This window comes from Rissa tridactyla, chromosome 8, assembly GCF_028500815.1.
Source record: "Rissa tridactyla isolate bRisTri1 chromosome 8, bRisTri1.patW.cur.20221130, whole genome shotgun sequence".
NCBI lineage: Eukaryota > Metazoa > Chordata > Aves > Charadriiformes > Laridae > Rissa > Rissa tridactyla.
In genome coordinates, this window is record NC_071473.1 from 31,847,116 (window position 1) to 31,868,361 (window position 21,246).

At 39.6% G+C, this 21,246-nt stretch overlaps 1 protein-coding gene across 3 annotated transcripts in view; it reads left to right on the forward strand.

Moving 5' to 3' along the window:
- The first annotated feature begins 1,785 nt into the window (after positions 1–1,785).
- Positions 1,786–21,246, forward strand: part of SLC25A24 (solute carrier family 25 member 24) — a 45,341-nt gene continuing 25,880 nt past the window's right edge. For 2 of the 3 annotated variants that reach the window (XR_008467955.1, XM_054211015.1), the window contains exons 1-8: positions 1,786–2,106; positions 12,845–12,971; positions 13,463–13,550; positions 13,997–14,108; positions 16,735–16,893; positions 17,243–17,395; positions 18,569–18,676; positions 20,375–20,542. Coding sequence is in view for 2 of the 3 variants with exons in the window: in XM_054211015.1 (XP_054066990.1) it covers positions 1,921–2,106; positions 12,845–12,971; positions 13,463–13,550; positions 13,997–14,108; positions 16,735–16,893; positions 17,243–17,395; positions 18,569–18,676; positions 20,375–20,542 (1,101 nt within the window). In the remaining variant the exon portion in view is untranslated. Of the gene's footprint in view, positions 2,107–12,766; positions 12,972–13,462; positions 13,551–13,996; positions 14,109–16,734; positions 16,894–17,242; positions 17,396–18,568; positions 18,677–20,374; positions 20,543–21,246 lie in introns of all 3 variants that reach the window. The other variant, XM_054211016.1, reaches the window with a different exon arrangement.

Consider the following 21,246-nt stretch of genomic DNA (forward strand, 5'->3'; position numbering starts at 1 on the left):
TGTTTCATGCCCACTCATGTTGTATTTCTCTGTTTTATTCAATAACTAGTACAGATAGTTATTACTTGCATGTTCTAATTAGTGATGAGAGAATGTTGCACTCACTGTACTTTGTTAGACAAAGATGTAAGGATGATGGTATGAGTAGAAAAACAGAAACAAAGGCCATAGTACTTAGCAGTATTACATTGCTGGGATGCAATGACCTCAGCAACATTCACTTTCCTTATTCCAGAAAGGAGTAATGTGTGTTCAGACTCAGCCTATGCCAATACACAGTGTTAGTACTAACAAAGTAACATGTTTATATTTGGACAGGCAGCAAAGCACACTCTCATCAAGGTTCCAGATGACCCCAAACTGTGTGGGACCACCTGGTGTGCTGGAGTAAGGCTGGAGGAATGGGGTGATGGGGACCTTATGAAATTCAACAAGGACAAAAGTGAAGTACTGCATGTAGGAAGCAACAGTCCCTTGCAACAATACAGGGAGTAGCTCTGCTGAGAAGGACCTGGGGGTCTTGGCAGAGATCAAGCTGAGCATGGGCCAGCAACATCCTGAGCTGTACTAACAGGAGCATGGCCAGCAGATGGAGAGAAGAAGTTATTATCCCCTTCTACTCTGCACAAGCTAGGCTGTATTGAGATGCTGCAGCCCAGTTCTGGCCTCCCCAATATATGAAAGACATGCTCAACTGGGAGAACTGGTTTTGTGGGGACCTAAAAGGAGGTCTCTACCTTCCTGGTACCTACAGAGATTTTATAAAGAAAATGGGGCTGGGGCCTTCATGGTGGGAGGGATAACAGACGCCAGGCACAAAATGGAATGAGAAAGGCTTGGACTGGGCTGCAGGGGAGAAGCTTCCCCCCTGAGGAGAGTCAGGCGGCAGAGCAGGCTGTCTGGGGAGGTTGTGGGGTTCATGGAGGTGCTCCATCCTTGGAGGTCTGAGTTCATGGCTGAGCTTGCTTTGAGCAGGAGGTTGGACTGCAGACTCCCTGAGGTCCCTTCCCACACGGCTTGTTCTGTGTTCCAATGAACCTATAATGCTATCAGGTAGTCTTTGCATACACAGGCCATAGCAGCATCTAGCCCTTTTTCAAACACCAATTAGTCTATGGTCAGACGACGTAGCACATTAGCTTTATTAATTATGCTTGAACAAAGCTACTAAGCCTCTGCTATAAGGCTGAAATGCATTTTCTGTTGTTGTGTATGGACTGAACGTGCACCAGGAGAGCAAGACTCAATTCAGTGTCTCATTTCCACTGCAGCTCTCTCACAGAGAGCCTACTTTGCGGGTGTTTTCTATCCTTTTGTCCTCTTACCAGCTGTGTCCTTTTGCATTTACTCCACTGATTTATTTATGAAGCAAAAAAAGGAAAAAAACCCAAACAAACAAACCAAAACCCCTGAGAAGTTTCCTCTTCTAGTCTTTGTTCTGGTAGGCCAAACCAGCCGAGCTCTTTCGAAGTCTGCCCTTCTGCTCCCCACACAAGGGGGCTCATCACGCGGCTTCAGTCCCGATCTCAGCCGGCTGGCGCCTGGAATGAGCCGAAGTGTCCAAATCCGGCTATTGAGCAGCATCGTTGGTGCTTCTCTACTTGTGCTGGAAACGTTTAGCCGGGAACGGCGGTGGAAGTGCGGAGAGGGAGAGCTGAGGCAAGTTTGAAGGGGCGGCGGCCGCCGCCTGCCCTCTTCCCCTCAGCGCCTCCTTTCCCGCCTCAGCGGCGAGGGGGAGGAGGGAGGGCGGGGAGCGCCCTGAGGGCGCTCCTCCCCTTCGCCGCTGAGGCGGGTCTGGGCCGGCTCCTCCTCTGGCAGCTGCGGGCGTTGGCGGTGCCTCCCGTCCGCGCCCAAGCCCGCGGAAGCCTGAGGGGCGACCGTCCCGCTGCCTGCTACCGCACGGCCTCTCCACCCCCCACCATGTTCCAGCTGCTGCGAGGCCTCGTCTTGCCGGCGGCCGCCTGCGACGGCAACAGGGATGGCGACTCCCGGTACGCTAATCTCTTCAGGAAGCTGGACCTCAACGAAGATGGCAGGGTGGATATCGCCGAGCTCCAGACGGGCCTCCGGGCCATGGGCATCCCCCTGGGAAAAGAGGCGGAGGAGGTAAGAGCGGGACGGGAGAAGCGGCGGCCCTTCCTCTGTCTTCAGCCGCTTCGCCCCGGCGCTGCCTCCCGGTGGGGCAGCCACTGCCGAGCGGTCTCTCTCCGGCCCCCCGCGGCCGTGGTGGGGGCGAGGCGCGGCCTGGCCACCTCATCCCCGCCGCCCAGCCCCGGGAGGGACGGGGCGCTGCCTGGCGGGGGCTTGCCGTTGGGGCCCCGGAGCCCAGGCGGCGCTTCGGGGGCTGCGCCGGACCCGGGAGCTGCATTCCAGGGTTTCGGCCGCTCCTGGATTTAAGTCGGCCTCGGGCCTTGCCTTCTTCGTTCCCGGGTACGCCGTGCCCGCGTCTGTATAACTGTCTGTTGCACAGACAGGCCGCGGGACTGTAGCTGAAGGATCCCCAGGGCAAACGCTATGGGCAGTACGGCTCTGTTGCCAGGTGGGCACGGCCGGGCTTATTCATCGTGCGTCGACTTTTGACTTCCTTTAATTCTCTGTTGCGTGATGTTTTATAGCGTGTTCCTCCTCCAGCATGATAAAAAGGATGGTCATTTACAGTTTTTGTCTGTCACTCCACCTATGCCTAATCTTGGTCAGATAAATTGTTTGCTTTGGGCAGTAGATAAGTAAATCTGTATAACAGTAGGTTGCAATATAAGAACTAGTTATTACATCTAGGTCTTCGTGAACACACGGACATGGAAGTGATTATCCTTGGCATGGGCTGTGCCTGATACCAGCGCCCTTCTATTTAAAAATCCACACTTGTAACAGCAGCCATCAAACCATGAAACAGACAGCACTCTGTTTGGACTCATTGGTTGGACTATTACATTCCTTTGTGCCCTGTTATCAATGTTATGACTTCACAAGTCAGTAAAACTTGAGTCATCAAGTGTTCCAGAGTGATGCTGAGTTACACTAGCAAATCTGACCCGTACCTGGACGAGAAACTTCTCTTTTCTAGTTGTTTTCAGTAATCCCCAGGGATCAGACTAGGCACAATTTCTGTAGGCTTCTGTGTGTTTCTATGCACAAAATCATTCATGCACAATTCTGTAGGCTTAAGTATTTCTGTGGTAAGGCAAGTCTGCACTGAAATGACACGCATAGGTTCAGTTAGGCTGAACAGGTACAGGTGAGTTCTGTGCTGGAGCTATTACCGTAACAGTCCTGTTCTTTATTTCAGGATAAAGAAGGGTTAGATGGCATTCCACTGCCACACCTGTATTAGCTGTTGCATAATTTCTGAAAAAGCTTCAGGAAAGTGAACTTAAATTTTGACTGCAGTGTTAAGAGATAATGTTGGGTCAATAATTCAGTTTCACTGACCTCATACTAATTGTGGGACACTGCCAATTTTTTCCCATGGTCTCGTTATTCTGTCTCTATTTTACCTCTTTTTGGTATATTTAACTCTCATCTCCTATACTTAAGGGAAAAGTATACAGCAGACCTCTTGAATTGAACAATGCTTATATGAGAGCATAAATGAAAGCATGCTTTCACTTCGATATTACTTCTGGTCAAAATCATCTTTACAATATTTTCTGATCTCGGTTTTTGGTATATAAAGGAGGGATAGTTTGGCCCATTTGCTTATCCATGAGAGTTGTCAGTATTGGAGCATTCTAGCTGTGAACTTCACTCACGCATTATATACACATTGTTGAAAACCTGTTGTACCAGTTTGACTGTAACAATTTGGTGTTTTTACTTACAGTGCACAACAGGGGAACAGGTGACCAGTTGATTTTCTGACATTTAACAGGGGTGGTCTTCCCACATAATTCATGGAAAGTCTGACACAAGTGGTGTGTCTCTTAAGATTTGAGCAACTTAGAACTCAAGTTCCAAGTTCTTTCTATGATCGGTGTGATGCCTTTCATTAACAGTGCACATCTGGGTATCTGTCAAATTATTCTCAGTTGTAACAGGGTAAACTAGCAGTGAAACCCATGAAGTCAACAGAGATAAGCTAGACTTACCTGGATGTAGTGGAGAACAGGAACTGGCTGCCTCAGTTGCTTAAGAAACACAGAGTAAATAAAATGAGCCATGAGTCATGTTGCACGTTTGAGAGGGGTGGAAGAATTGTTGGAGTGCACTGAAACTTCTATATGCTCACTATTTTAAACTTAATGGTGGGCATGGTTTGAACTAGAAACTAGCCTGATTATACATAACTGTTAATAACTAGACTTGTTTTAATAAGGGTGCCTCAGTAAGACTTGCCTCTGGCTTCTTTCCTGTCTTTACGTAGCTAATCTGCTTCCTGTACTTTCTTGCAGCTCAAAGCTGCCTTCTCCCGCTTACTTCACTTCAAGCTCTAAAGTGATGTTGAATTCAGTAAGATGTCTTTTTACTACCTGGCAAAAAGGTATTTTATTAATTAAGTCAGATATTGAATCATCTATTGATGTTTGGAGAGGCAGAGTTAGTCTTGTAATTGCTAATAACTAATGAGTAAGGAAATGAGATGTGGAAATATTACACAAAGTATTAGCCGCTGAACTGCTCAGCCCTGCCGACATGATGGCACTATGGGGTGGGCAGACCTTGGGGTATTTGAAAGCAGAGTGGGCTTTGGTGCCTTATGGCTGGGTCGGGGTCTCAGGCCTGGCACTATTGTTATATTCTAGCTGCAGGTCTGGGTTTGGTTTCCAAAAATACTCATGGAAGGCAGGCTTCCATTGCATGGAATGAAATCCACGTACATGGGAGTGTTGGTCACTGTACTTCAGGGAGGGTAGGGGGGCAGGCACAGCTGCTTCCTGGTTAACTACTGGTCAGGGACCATGTGAGTGTTACTGTGTTTCACTGTGAAGTCAGATGTTTCATTGTACGTTGTCACTTTCACGGTATAAATAAGTGTTTGCACTTTCCTCTTTTCTCTTCAAATGTAATTCCTCACTAGAAGGACTACGTATGTTTTTAAAAGATAGAAAGCTGCTGTCCATTTGAGTAACAGACTACTGGTATGCTCTTTTTATTTCACCTTTCATCAGTTGTCTTGGCAGTTTTATTAATGTTTAATGTACGATAAGACTCTCGTAGGCAAAGTAGCATTGTAGATAGGAGAGCTGATGTGAAACCACGTGGCAAGCTTTGGAGGTACGTTGCATGTCCCTCTAAGGAAGAATAATTTTTTCTGCATAGCAGGACATCATAGCACAATGTGACAGAAGCTCCTGACTTTGTGTTCTACTTGACCTGCCTCCTGTCAGTATCTGACAGACGAAAGTAAACCACTGGAAAATCCGAAATGTGTGCTGCTTAGAGGCTGCCAGGACGACTCCTTATTTATAGTGTAGTATATTATCCGCCAGGAATGGGTAACTTTGCAAAGCTTTACAAAAGTTTCCTGATGTAATGTGTCAACACCTATGAAGAAGGAATTCAGTGTGGTGACAGTATCAAATGGTGCTCTACAAGCCACATTAACAGCTATTGTACAGTCACTTTGGTTAGCGGAGTTGTCCAGTAGAGACACAAAATAGATGCTGGGATCAGATCTCCAATGATCTCATCCTGTGTCTTCAGAATGCTGAGTCTCTTAGGCGGGAGTACCATAAATGGTGTGAGTTATATGAAGTACTATTTTTGTTCCCCCTTTCCTTCTGTTGCAATCAATCCTTACAGTAAACCTGTAGGAGGTGAACACCATATTTCAAGCTTCACTTTGGAGTAGCAACAGCCAAGCATTCAAATTCAGGTACTATTTGTACGTGGAATCCTGGAGCTAGCAGTAGAAAGATGTTATTGAAATGATTAATTACATTCTGGAAACAGTATAATGATCTTATTTGGACTGACTCTCTGTCAGGTTTTGGCGTAAGTCTTTGGCTATGTTAAGGATCCTTTAGATGAAGAAACAGTGAGATGAGACTCCTGTGCGGTGGAAATGGGGCCCGACGAGACTAAATTCTTAGCAACTGGAATATGGTCTGTTTAGAATAATGGACTCTGTTTATGAAAATTTTAGTCCAACAAAGTCTAAAAATACTCAGAACACTTGAAGTGTGTTGCTGCATTTAAACCAAAGAAAATTCAGAATTCCATCAAGCAAGGCAGGCCTCTGTGCTGGGTTAGAGCGCTGCCTCTCAATGCGAGAATGGGTGAGAATGGGGCCAGGTGTGTATTGTTTCCTTCTGTGCTTTTCGCTGGCCTCTGAAAACTACAGCTAGATAGTGCTTCAGAGCTTGAACTTATCGTACCCATTCTTAGCCCAGAAAGCACATACTTGTTTAGTGACTGAGCTAAAAGCGTCCTGGAATATTTCTTCACTGTTTTATTAAGATTTTTGCACTTTTCTTAGTTTTGATAACTTCTCTTACATGACAAAATTTAGAAGGCTAGTGGACCAAGTTAACTGAAGCCTCTTCATTGTGTTGTAGCTTGTCTGGAAGCATACAAAAAGCACTAGTTACTTTGGAAACAACTTCCTAGAAGAAACATGGGCATTTTCAATCTGCTCTGCAATGATATCTGCTCTTATAAATTATTATCATATGTGATATGCAGATTCACAATTTTATAAGCTTAATCTCTTTCATATCTGTGTACCATTCTTTATGTGAAATGAAGCTTTCTCTCACCTTAATAGTGTGCCAAAAACAGGTACTATAGATGTAGAGTAGAAAAGCATCTCCAACTTTTTACCAAAACAGATGTTATATCATGTGATTGTAGAAAACTGGAGCTGCTTAGTTCCTTTAAACTTTGCTTTTCAGGTCATAATAGGTGTTACAATTATGTCTGATTATGGGGACTTAATTGTGAGATACCACAAACATCTTCAGCAATATATCTGACTTCAGTTGTAAGCAAACATGTAAGTCATAATTTAATTTTGAAGTGTACAACTTCAGAAGCTTTTAACCACTGTAGTCTCCAAGTCTCCATATAAAAGAGCAAGGTGAATATAAATTGTTTTTTTTCCATAACACCTTAAACATCCAAGGAGATAAAAGGATTATTCTTTTAAAATACTAACTTGATAGGTTTTTTCCTGAACAATGACAGGGTACAGTGAGTGATTAATTCTTTCTCTTGTTGCTGTAAAGTGCAAGAATGCCAGGCACCAAATATGGGAACCCCCAGCCCTGGAAGATCTCTTAACCACATGTTGAAATGCTTTGCTAAATCCTCGTCTTGGGACAGCAGTGTATCCCAGGTAAAGAAACAAAGTAAACTGGTAAATCTTTTAAGATGACTGTAAGGTGGGGATGCCTTTGTAGCAGAGTCTTATTTAATGGAAAAAGTCAGTCTACCAAGTATGTTCAAAGCAAAAAATACCAGTGTAAATTGCAAGGAATGATGAATGAAGGTACAAGGGATAGTTTGCATCTCCCATTTATGCTGTTTCAGATTCTTGGAATCTAATTCATAGCTATGAGTTGAGAGAGTTTATCCAGGTCCTGAGGGAGCAGCTCTTGCAAGGCATATTGGAGAGTGTATTCATGACTTGCATTTCTTCCTTTTTAGGCTCGTTTTGTAGAGATTCTGTTACCTGAAATGGAGCAGTGAGAAGACCGCTGCTAGTGCTTTCCTGTTGCAGGGAAGAGTGGTGCTCAGGCGGTGCAAATGACTGTTTTGCAATGTTCTGTAGGATTTCTGGAGGCTGAGTGTCAGTCCAGTTTGTTACTGTATTATGTGGATTCGGTGGTTGGGGTATAATGCTGTGCGGACACATCCTCAGGCCCTTTCCCTTTATGCTGGATTTATCTCCCAACTGATGCAGTTTGACAAGACTGACTTTAATAATATTTACTACTGATTTTCGGGTTATCATCATGTGTCATAAAGTTGTGTAGTCTTGGCAGATATAGACAGGAAAAGGACAGCAGTAGTTTTGAGTATTGCAGGGTACGTATCCAATAAAGAGGGAAGAGTTGCATATGCTTGACCTGTGACTGAATTTGGCTTCCAATAAGATTACAGTCTAATAACTTAAAATTGTAGAATGCAGAGCTATGGAATGGAGCTAATTATTTTGGAGGCAAAGGGAGAAAGAATAGAAAAAGGGGAGAAGAGGAGAAGGGAATATTGTGATTGGTTTTGTCTATGGTACCTCTGGTTTTAAAAGAAAATGTGAAACTTGTGAATGTCCAAAGATGCTATTCTTACTGTGGTGCTCGTGCTTTTTCTATGCAGTATTTGTAATTGTGCCCTTTGGACCTCTAGTCATAGATTGCAGAACAATGAATTGCTAATTGCACCAATTATGTATCTTTAAGTGTTGGTTTTTTACTTGTGTCTTGTAGATAACATGATAGGAAGCCAGAAACACCCAGTAACTTCTTGATGGATCACTTCCTTTTAAATATTCTTTACATTATATTAATTAGCTGGAATAACAACCTGATGATTGGTAATAACAACCATAGATGATTGGTAACCATTTGTACGGAGCAGCCTCACATTTCATGCACAATTCAGTTTTGTAACCAGAATGTGAAGGCTTATGCACAATACACAAATAATGATACTAGAGTAACATAAAAAATAAACTGTGAATTTAAAAGAAAAATCTACATAAAAGCATTAAGATTTCTAGCAGCTTGCTTTCTCTATCTTTACCTTGTAGCTATGAATGTGTTAAAGTTCATAGCTTTGGCACAGAGTAACCTAATAATTCATCAGGCCACTTATGGAGTGTCAGGATTTTTAGGTGTATATAAAGCCTGTCTGTAATTCTTCTGATTTTTTTTCAACAGACCTGGTGGCTTATGTTTCCACACCAAATACAGAGGTCTTCCTACTCCTGGAGGAGTAGGAATTCAACACTGTAACGTGCTTTATATAATCTAGAAATTTAAAAATAAAATTCTTCAGTGTTTTAGTCTACTTGTGGCCTTTCACATTGGTGTTGCCTTGCTGTGCAGGACTCTGAAAGCAGCTGTATTAACAAAATATACTGCAGAAAAAGAACAAAAGTAGCAGAATTAAAAAATAAAAAAGGAGAAAAGAAAAAGGCAGCAGTGTTATGACCAAAAAGGTCAGCACAGGAGCATTGTAGTCAGTATGTGTGAAGGCCTGTAACATTGAAAGGAAAGATCATCTAAAGAGTCTTCCTAATATCTATCTGTAATTAACAATTCTTTACGTGGTCACCATTTCATTTTATCTAGTGAATTATCTTCATTGCTTGGGGTTAAAGTTTTTAGACAATGAGAAAATAAATGGCACACCTTGAAAAATAAACATTTTCTTCTTGGGGCTGGGCCTACATAAAGGTGAGGTGATCCCACAGTCAGTCTGTAACAAGGAATGGCAGGTTTTACGTGGCAGGCACACTGACCATTGTTTCCCAGGACTTCCAAGCAAGAACTGGCATCTAGTTTGGTTCCTGCTCTATTGTTGTAAGCATGCCTATTTTAAAATGCATCCAGTTCTCCTCCATCAGAGAAGTTGGTGAACCAGGAAGTGTCACAGTGACAGGTGGTTGTAACGGCAAAATCTGGTAGTATATTAAATGCAGAACAGTAGAGTTGGGCTCCTTGTTGAACTGAAGCAAGGGTGACAAAATGTTGGAACAGGTTGCCTGAGGAGGCTGTGAAATGTCCATCCTCGGAGATGTCCAACACTCAATAGGATGTGGTCCTGCGCAACCTGATCTAATTGGATCTAATTAGACATGCTTTGAGCTGGTGTTGTGCTGGATGGCCTCCAGAAATTCCTTCCAACCTGAACTATTATTTGATGCTGTGAATGGGCAGTTTGTACCTGAGAGTTAGTCTGCCGCAGAATCCAGTGTTTTCCTGCTGGCTGTGCCCATGGAGAATATAATCCCCCACGAGGGAGTTTCTGCCCTCCAAGTGGAAGGCAAGCTCCTTTCAGTGCTCCTGTTTGTTCCACAAACTTGCAAATTACTGGTTTTAATCTGAAACTTTAACAGCCACATAATTAGTACATTTTATAGACAGCAAGAGGCTTTTGTTTGTTTGCATGAACTTTTAGATTTGTAATGTGAGAAAAATGTGTGTGCGTGCTGACAAAAAGCATACATTTTTGTTCCCTGTTGCTTCTGTTCTGCTGCGCTGAGAGCGGCTGAGACCATCTTGAAGTCTGGAAAATAACTGTAAAAAAAAGTGGGGAATGGAGAGTATGTGCTTATCCTTTTCTAGTTGTTGCAATATAAAATCCGCTTATTTGGCAGATGAAATGAAAGGTGCCCCCTTCACACTTGCTAATTGCCAGCTCTCTAAACCTCCTAGGAATTTCCGTTTTCTTTGGCTCACGTCATCCTCAGCAGTGGAGGTTTTGTAATTGGAATTTAGTTAAAGTTTTGTCATATCTGTGAGACAAAACAACACTTCCCTTGTTCTACATTTTTGTTTGTGTCATTCCGAGTAGCAGTAGGGAATAGTAACAATTTGCGTTGATTAGAATTCACTCAAAATGTGTGTGTGACTGCCACATAAATTATCTCTTCTCAGTACCTTGTGGGAGTCTTGCAGGACACTCGGATCCTGTGGTATGAAGTGCCATATGTGGAGTTGAGATTGAAGTGTCTTGGGGGGGGGTGTCTTTTCTGGCTAGAGTAATTTTTAATAGTGGGTGTTTTTTGTGTTTTTTTTTTTTGTTTTTTTTTTAAATATCTTTGTTTGAAGGTTTTTTTTTTTGAATGGTTAATCTATTAGCCTTTCTCAATTTCCTGTTAGAAGGTCATAGTCAGGACTGCATCCATAAACTTAAGTAAATGTAAACTATTTTTTTCGTAATGGGAAATTCTGAACAGCCTTAACCATGTTGGCAAGGTCATGAAACTGAATTGATAAGCATATTTTTGTTGACAGGTTATTAATAGAAATTGGAATCAATCTGGATTTACGAGTGTACTAAGTGTACTAAGAACACTATTTTTCTAAGCTGATACCAAAGACCTTTATCTGACTATGCAGTAAATCGAGTTGATTTTATTGTGCATAACTTGCTGTACTATGGGAGGTAAATAATTTGCTTCTTGTTTCACTGTGGAGTACCACATCTTCCTCCCTTCCATTGAGAAATATATGATAATCTTACCAATTTGGGTTTTTTTGAGATTAAACATTAAAGTACGTTTCTTTTAGTAGAGAGACAGGAAAGATAAAGGAGGCAACATAAATGTATTCAGAGGTCTTCAAATTTTTTTTCAGACACCTGCAACAAATACACCAGAGTTTTCAACTTCCTTTATGTTTAGTTTATGTAGGCTAGAATTTATTGGACTTTGGTCTTTTGAGGACTTATGCTAATTATAGTGGAGTAAATAAAATGATTAAAAACAGATTTTTGCAGATTAGAACAGCCATGCAAATCTTGTTGAGAGTTACTTTATTCAGAAACTATGGTTGTGCAAGGCAGTTTGCAAAACAGAAGATATTTGGAAGAATTTTTGGCATGTGCTTTATGTGTACCCTCAAGTGCTTGGAAACTTACTGCAAATCGATGAAGAGACTGCTGTCAGGTTGGTCTCCTGTCCATCTTGTGTAGAGTGCTGCCCCAGCAGGATTTCACACATTGAGGGAAACCACAGGGACTGATGCCCAAACTTTCCCCTTAAATCTTGTGTTCTAGAGGAGGGTTTTGGGTGGACTTCCCTGCATGTCCTGCTGGAGGAGACGGCAGCGCTGTGGAAGTGCGAGAGTGGATGGAAAGAGGTGATGCTGGTGTCCTGTGGACCTTGTCTCTCCTCAGCCCCTCTGCTCTCTCTCTGCTGCCGTCCCTGTGTGGAGCAGCCCTTGCTGTGGTGTAAAGCCCAGGATAATAAATCCTGCAGCGCTTGTTAACCTGGGCTTTGCTCTTTTCAGGGCTTTGCCTTTGAAGACAAGCCTCAGCTGATGCTTGACAGGGGCTGCTGTAATTTCCCTTTTTTAAAAAGTATGTTTTCACACACAAAGACGGTAAAGTGTTCTGACCCTTTGTAGATGGAGAAGTGTATGCCTAGGCTGTATTTCAGACTTGTTTCCTCCAGTGCTGGAATTGTATACCATGCATTCAACTTGTAGTTAATTTTACATGTAGATGCTTCTTATCTGCAGGACAGTTACTAGGAAACACATGCAAAAATGGAAGACAACTGTGCTTCTGTTTGTTACAAGTCTGTTTTGAATTTTTGTCAGGGCTTCAGTTTGAAGCAGAAACCCCTGCCTTCACAAACCCTCAGGGATGGAAGTGCCTTTGTATTTTTTTTGGTCAGCAGTTAAATACTTAATTGATGTTTGTATTTTTACCTTTATAATTCATAATTAATAGACCACTAGATTAAAGAGGATAGTTAAGACTGTATTTTGCTTAATTTTACTGACATATTGACAAATTTCATGTATAACCAGGAAAGTCACAGGCTTAAAGTTGTTCTCTTTCATGATTTTGTCCTGTCCCCCCACCTCCTCCTCCACAAATTATTTGATATCTGTAGGTGTAAATTGCCAGTGCTGGTAAGAAACCTTAAAATCTTTGAAAAGGAAAGCTATGTAAATAATAAATAATGCTTTCTTATATCTCTCTTTGCTGCTGAATGTTTTGTCTCTTTATGAAAATACTGAGAGTGTGTTAAATTCTGAAAAGAAAATACAGCTCTGAAGCGTATGCTTAGGTGTTTTCCTGATTTGACTCCCGAAGTGACCGATATGATGCTTTCTTTTCTCTCTTTTTTTTTTTTTTTTTTTTTTTAAAGCCAGGGCTGTGCTATGCTGCTGTTGCTTTGTGACCTGCTGTAATTGGAGAAGTCAAATGCTGAATTTTCTCTCAACAGAAAATTTTTAAAGCTGGAGATACTAACCAGGATGGACAGCTAGATTTTGAAGAATTTATGCAGTATCTTAAAGATCATGAGAAAAAGATGAAACTGGCATTTAAGAGCTTGGACAAAAACAATGATGGTATGCCTTGATTTATTTTATTTGCTTAAATGTTGTTTGAAGAAACTGTGCATTAAAAGTTATCTTCCTTTATATTCTTTGTTGAAACTGGAGACAAAAAGTTGTGAATATGGAAATCCTACTTTTTTCCTTATAGGATCGTAATTATAGTTTACTATAGATTGAAATAATAAATTATTATAGTCTTTTTTCTTTTTACCATCTTCCAGATCCATTGATATGGGGCCCTTTGTTCCCCAGATGGAGAAACTATAAGGAAGTTTCAAAGTTATCTTTTAAGATAAAATAGTTTTTAACTCACTGAATATTTGCATCTCATTTGGTTGCATGATTTTAATGTACTCATCTTCACTCAGTCCTTGTAGTAGACAATCAAAATACACCATCTGTGTTTAAATTGGTGTTACAATGGAATGTAGTGAGTTCCAAGGTGCTAAGTGTATTAAGATCCACGTTTTAACTATGTGTCATCTTTCTTTTAATGTTTGAAGGAAAAATTGAAGCATCAGAAGTTGTCCAGTCCCTCCAGATATTGGGTATAAGCATTTCAGAAAAACAGGCAGAAAAGATCCTGCAAAGGTCAGGAATTACTATTTCTTAAAGTATTTTAAGCTTCTTTGTATTGTTAATTATTATTTTTTTATAATCCAGAGAACAAGATAAATGGGATTATGACTTTGAAAGGTGTTGGTACCTTCAGTGGCGCCTTTGTAGTAATTCTCACATATTCCATCTGTTCCTGGGTGATAGTAAATCTAGTCAGTCTTTGAGCATCTGGCTCGGGGAGGAGAATGTTATCTTATTTCCCTGTAAGTGTTGTTGATAGAATGAACTTTTATGTTATGTTTTTAAATGGAATATGTCAGATGCACTTGAAAAGCCATGGCAGAATCATCCTTGAAGTCATCGTATGGAATTTACAGTCAGTTGTCGCTGATGTGATGGCCAATAATAATAATAATAATAAAATGCAATGAAACCCCACCCCAATTACTATTTCCTTATATAGTTCAATTCCTTTTCAGTATTGATGCTGATGGGACAATGACAGTAGACTGGAATGAATGGAGAGATCATTTTATGTTCAACCCAGCTACAGACATTGAGGAAATAATTCGATATTGGAAACATTCTACGGTAAATTCAACCTTTCTTTTGTCTCAGTGCAGCTCTTAAGTTCATCTCTGCTGGGTTAATTGGCAATATAGAGTATAACAGCTTCACAGTTGTTATATTTCAAGCATACGTGTATTTATGATTGTTTGATTTTCCTTTTCACTTTGTGCTCTCCCATTTACAAGCAGGATAGTTGTTCTGAACAAAGAGCTTCATCTAAACTTTGCCAATAATTATCAGTAATTCTTAGGAAGGAAACCTTTTCTTCCTTTGGAGATATTCCACAGACAGATAACAACCACAATATTAAATCTTCCTTTCACATTACAGTACATTCTTATGTTCAGTGCTTTTGATGTGTGGAAACGAATTATAGAAACGTTTTAACTATTTCTTATGTTGAAATTAGTTCAGTGTTTGCATTTATATAGTAATATTATCATTATCATAAAATCATCAGTGTCATTAGTGATGATTTTCTGTGCGCATGTCCTTACATTCTCTTGGGCTATAGAATTTCATTTGAGAACGACAGAATATACAGCAATAGGCTATCCACTGTGCAGATAAATTTTTTAAGTTACTATGGAATGGAGCTCTTGCCACCTCAGTGACTAACTTTTAAGAACAAATAATAAGGTAAGTAAACCAATAGTAATCCTGTTTGCTAAATATCCTTCCTGTAGATTATTGGAGTGATCCATAAAGTTAGGTAAAGACAGATTTATTTGAATATAGTGAGACCATTCGTATCTTCAGGGACTAGTTACCATTTCCATAATAAAAAAACAGTTTATGAGATCCGAAAGCTTTGAGTGTTTCACACTGTACAACCTCAATTCATAAATGCTTGCGAAAAGGGAGTTAGATCCCTGTTTGCTGAAGAAAGCACTTGAAGCACTGCTATGAGATCAGATAGTACTGGTCCCAGCTTACTTAGTGGAAAAATCCCCTTTGCTTTAATAAAATCCTTTGTATTACTATTATTAAACATAACTTCTATATTTTTTTTTTATTATGGAATGTCATTAGTTAGCACCAAGAAACAATTTTAAAAGTCTCTTGTGATCTTCCAGTGTAGCAGTCAGCTGATGACCCAGTTATCACAGCAAGCAGAATCCAGCTATACAGCAACACAGCTGGTGTTTCAGATAAGAGCAGATGTGAGACCTCACATGCCTGGCTGGTGTTGACAGTGCTTCCACTTCTGTTTTTATTGTAAAATATTAATTGCTGTCAGACTCTTCCAAGCAGATAGCTGCATTAGCATAGAACTATTATGAGCTGGTAGCTGTGGCCTTTCTGTTATAAACACCCTTAAATTTATCTTTTTTAGACACAAGGTTTAAACTGTGGTAGATACGCATAATAGCTCTAAGAACACTGAATTTATATTTTGAGAGTTCTGATTGATCTTTTGATGATTCCATGTAGTTGAGCAACTGATGACACCTGACTTGGAAACCACAAACGTCAGAAAGATGAAAGGATTTTTCAATTAATCTGTTCAATGTTCAGTATCCAGAGTAGTTGGTGCTTATCCTGTTTGTCCAGTGGCAACACCTATAATCTGCATCCTGCAATTCTTGTGTTCCAGATGACCAAGAGAGTATTCAGTCTACTTAGCAGATAGAGAACACAGCATAAATTAGGGATGTAGTGTCTACAATTAAAATCAACAGTAGTTAAAAAAACGTTTATCAATTAACCCACTTTCTGGTCAGTACTTGTCAGTTATTAAAACATTCTTGCTTCTTTATAGGTGTAATTTATGCATAATATTGGCTTTGCATTGTCTACAGTGTATTTTTTCCTCATATATCATGGTTATAAATTACATGTAGAGCAGAGACTAGTTTAAGTGATGTGCGAGATTCCACAGTCTCATGTCTTGGACAGCTTTATTGCTACAGCCTATAGTAATGTTCTTCATTGATTGAATTGAATGGTGTTACAAACATGCACCTCTTAGTGAAATTTCAAACTTTTATAGCTGAAAAAAGTCATTAATGTGTCTTTCAGTGTAACTGATGATAAAAAAAATTGTAAAGTATTAGTCAAACTTGTTATTTTGTAAAATAATACACAGCAGTTACTGGAAATAGACTACTCCAATATATCAGCTATAAAAATGCTACTTTAAAGTGTTAGGGCAGGTGGGAGGAAATGGGAAATCCCATATATGTGTGAGTGAGAGAGAAATCTCTTGTTAGCATCCTTAGGAGATTACCAAACTAATCCCAGAAGGCTGTCTGGTAAAAGGTTAGCTGCAACATATAAGCATTTGAGCTTTAGTGCCGACTGTAAAGGTCTACTGATCATGACAGAATGTCTTTGTTTGGGCCGTACTCAAGGCAGAAATTTATCATAATTTTTAATGATGATGGTGCAGTCTTTGAAATGGTGGGTCTGTGGTGTTATTACTCAATCTCTATGTAGAAGTCATTAAAAGTTGCTGTTTGTTGAATAGCAGTAGCAATCCATAACAAATTAATTATAGAATGGAAATTAGTGATATTTTTTATTTTTAACTAGCGTTTTATTTACATATTCTGATGGTAGGTTAATTTGGAACTAGAACAGTTGATAAAATTGAGATTATGGAATGAGATAGTTATTTGCACATCTTTGCTTTGGATTCTAATAGGTGTTGGATATAGGAGATAGTTTGACTGTTCCAGATGAGTTCACGGAGGAAGAGAAAAAGACTGGACAGTGGTGGAAACAGCTGTTGGCAGGAGGAGTGGCTGGTGCTGTCTCTCGAACAGGTACAGCACCGTTAGATCGCCTTAAAGTGATGATGCAGGTAGGTGCAATGTTCAAGAACTTTGTGGTTTCTGGTGTATCACTTCAGTTTTTAGAGAGCTGTTACGGAAAACAGCTGTATTTGCGGCCAAATACCGTATCTAAATTCAGGAGGTATAGTTATGTTTTGACAATTTCCATATTTTGTGTTCATAAAAGTTGTCTTTTCCATAGTCACATTGGCAAAAATGTAAACAAGATATTATAGTACTTGTGCTACTAAAATAAGATTTTTTCAATAGTGGATGTGTTTTTGCTAGTTGATATATTTAAGCAATTTAACACTTGGGTGATGAGTTTTACAATCTAATCAGAGCAGTGTTCTTTACTGTGACTTTGGTTTATTTTAGGTTCATGGTTCAAAATCAAACAAAATGAATATAGCCAGTGGTTTTAAGCAAATGTTGAAAGAAGGTGGCATCCGATCCCTTTGGAGAGGAAATGGTGTCAATGTTGTGAAAATAGCTCCTGAAACAGCTATTAAGTTCTGGGCTTATGAACAGGTAGGATGATAAATCAGGAATGACAATAATGGTGAATAAAATACTGTATCACTCTCACTGTTCATTATTTGCACTGTTGTATTATGTAGGAGTTCTTATCACGGTTGGAGATTTTGTCACAGTAATTTAGAGCGACTTTCAGATTTAAAATAGTCTATTTATTCTGTTAATAGAATACTTGGTATTAGGCAGATTTTGCTATTGTATTATAAGCAGTGTAAATAAACTAAATCTGTCATAGATTTTAAACTGTCTTTCAGTCTGCATAGCTGTATATGGAGGACTGCCTTAATATCTAGTTTGTTGCTTCAAAGTGACAACAACCAAAAACTTAGGACGTTATGCTAGCTGAACTTATACAGGATTCTTTTAAAGTCAAATATGGTGCTATATAAGATGCCCTCATCCTGGATTTCAGAGTTATATTTACCTCTGAATCAGCTTTAAGCACCATGTTAAGGCCTAATCCTCCTTTGGAAAATGAACTCCAGTTCTGGTGTAGTTAAATGATCTTTATTTTTCTTCTGTGGGGCTTGCTAGTGCCTCAGGTAAGACTAAATGAACATACTGCACATCTCTTTACAACTGTGAAATAAAAGCAACAAAAAGGCAAGTAAACTTTGGTATATTTTAAGACTGAACAGCAGATTTTGATGCGATAGAGTAACTTTTGAGCATATTATTCCTTACTCTTGCTCTGCCTTTTGGGAGCTGATGGCACATTCTTGCGTCATGATGTCTCCGTCTTGAGTGACACAGTATGTACAGCTCTCTGAGTGCCTCTATGAACGGTGGTGCTAGTTGATCTTTCATTCTTTGATTGGAGAACTGGATCTGCAAGGGATTCGGGTTCTTCTTTCTGATCTGGGGACCATAGTGGGGGTACCCTTGTGTTGGCTGTTTGTAGAATACCTGACAGTGTTGTGGTGGCTGAGGTGTTTAATGTAAAGGATTCTTGCGGGCTGGAGTATTTATTGTATTCTTGAGAATCTTTGTCCACAGAGTTGCAGTGAGTGTAGTGCTAAATTTGTTAGGTTGGTAAATGTAAGTGTAAATACATGAAAAAGTAAGTACAGCTTGAAAAGACATTTTGTACTGTGCTCCTGCCTTGTAGTAACTCTTGCCTCTCCTAAAAAGCGTGTTATGTTTATTTTATGTGTTATAACTACACAGTATAAGAAGATACTCACTAAGGATGATGGAAAGTTAGGCACCATTGAAAGATTTGTGTCTGGTTCTTTGGCTGGAGCAACAGCACAAACTTCCATTTATCCCATGGAGGTAAGTAACAGAGAATCTGCTTCCATTGGAGACTCTGCCAAATGTCTGGTTCATTTCCAAAGTAAAACCCATTTTACTCTTGAAAGTATTATAGGAATTCCTCTATATTCCTGTATCCTAAATTATTTTTACTTTGTACTGCCTTTCAGAACTTCAGTACTAGTCATTTTAGAATATATTGTGTTCTAATTGATACTTTTCATTTTTCTATATATTTGGCTGCATAGTATTGTCTAAAGCAAAGTTTAAATAAAACCTAGTTCAGGGAAAAATAATCCAAGAACACATTTAAAATTAAGTACACATTCAAGCTACTTCCTAAACTGGGCATAAGTCTTTTCCCCCACTGTGTACGTTAGCAAGGAATGTTCTTGTCTAGCAGAACCGATGAAGTTCTGTTGCACTGTGATTGGGAGCTGGGTCTGATTAGGAGATCAGTGTGGAGGGAGAATAAAACAGCTACAGTTGAGGCTGGGTGGGTTCGCTGCTCTTTCCTCTGTAGGACGTATTTGTATGTTGTTCTACATATGTTGCAATTTAACTAGCATTAATATATTAACTGCTCTAGGGTAGCTATTGCACATTCTGCTTTTTTTTAAATAGAAGTAGGATGTACTTCCTTTACTGCTGGTTCCCCAGAAAGTTTATCTTGTTGTGCAAATAACTGGAATATGTGTTGTGTCTGGGATTAAACCAATGACAACATCAAGATTTGGAAGTAGTGGAAAATGTAACCTAAATACCTTTTCCATAGAGAGGAGTGTCAGTAGGAATAGAACTTTGCTGGTTTCATTGCTGACAGTGATAATGATCTCTCTTTAAATAGCATCCTTGCTGCTAGAGCCCCTGAATCCCAGCTAGCCTGAGTACAGAGATGGGTTAAGTTATAAAGTAACTGAAATGTTATGTAGATTGTCTGGATTACACTGATCAATGGAGACAGGTGAACTATTCTACAATAAGATGCTCTGATCTTCCTAACAAAGATATAATACTGCCCTAGAAGTGGTTTTTTTAGGGTGTTTCTAAATAAAAGAGAAAAGCAAAGTGCCAGGAAACTCCTGAGGAAGCTGCAGTCTACTGAGTCTTTAAATTAGGCCGAATTCTTGCTCAGGAAATTCCCTCTGTGGTTTCATTTGGATACTGTTATTAATTTCTTTGTCCTAAGGTGCTGTATGGACCTATTTGCATTAGTAATCAGATGCTGGGTTTCAATAGTGAGCCACAATCTTTGTATCCCTTAACTACCTCTCAAAGGGTTGTGCTTTTTGAAAGATTATTTTCTTAATATGCTTTGCTGTTCCCAGATCAGAAGTGTGATCTGCTAGTGTGTTAATACTTTCACTTGTTCTTTAGCTAATGCTTCAATTAAATATTGCCTGCTCTGTTGCTTTCAAGTTGATCAAAAAATCTGCCTGTTTTAATCAAGAAAAGAAAGGTAAAATGCAATTTAAAAAGGCTAATAATTTGTAAGCTAGTGTATAAGTAGTATGTATGCTACTCTGCACTAATGATAAAGCCTGAAGAAGCCTACTGCTAACAAAGGCTTAATAGTAGTCATCACAAAGGAGATTTGAAGTACCAAAAGTCAAAGCAGTTCCAGACAACTGAATAAACAGAGAGATACTGTGTTTTCCTGTGTTTATAAAATACGTTAATATAGGTATGTAATTAAGGCTACTATTTTTTCCCCTTTAGGTTTTAAAGACCAGATTGGCTGTGGGTAAAACAGGGCAATATTCTGGGATGTTTGACTGTGCTAAGAAGATCTTAAAAAGAGAAGGTGTAAAGGCCTTCTACAAAGGCTATGTTCCAAATATTCTGGGTATAATTCCTTATGCTGGCATTGACCTTGCTGTTTATGAGGTGAGTTTAGATCACTGAACCCATGTAGCTTTCATTAGTTAATTTACAAAAAGGATAAATATTTTTTAGACTATCTGTATCATTAGTTAGATTTGTAATATGCTTGTAGTATTACAGTAAAAGAGATAAATGAGAATTTCCACTAATTTTACTAGACTTCAGTGTTTCTCTTTGTTTGCCCCTCCTGGAGGAGTGCCTGTGCCAGCGGGCCCATACATGCAGCAGTACCAAACAAGAAATCTGTTCATAAGGCAGAGTTATATAGACCTTGGCAGTACAACATATTTGCATAGTTAAATAATTCTGTTGGACTGGAACATACCCATTCTATAGCAAATATTATATGCTAAAAAAACGTGATAGGATATTCATATTATGTTACATATCCTGCATTTGTGATACTTAATACATTTTTTTGCTGTTTACTCCAATTTATAACTGGATTATAGTAACCTGAATTCCTTGTGTGTCTGAGCATGTCACCAGAATTCTTTGTGGCTGACATACAGTTGTTGTGAGGAGCTTGAAACACTGCTCCCTTTCCTTTCAAGAGGAGCTGGTACCTCTTACACCCATCAGCAACAATTAAAATGTTTTATTTAGCTTAAATGCTAGGTGTTGCTTCAAAGTGTGTTAAGTAACCCAGATGCAGAGACTAAATTTTTTCTAGTCTAGACAAATCTTTTTGTGACAGCACAGTAGTA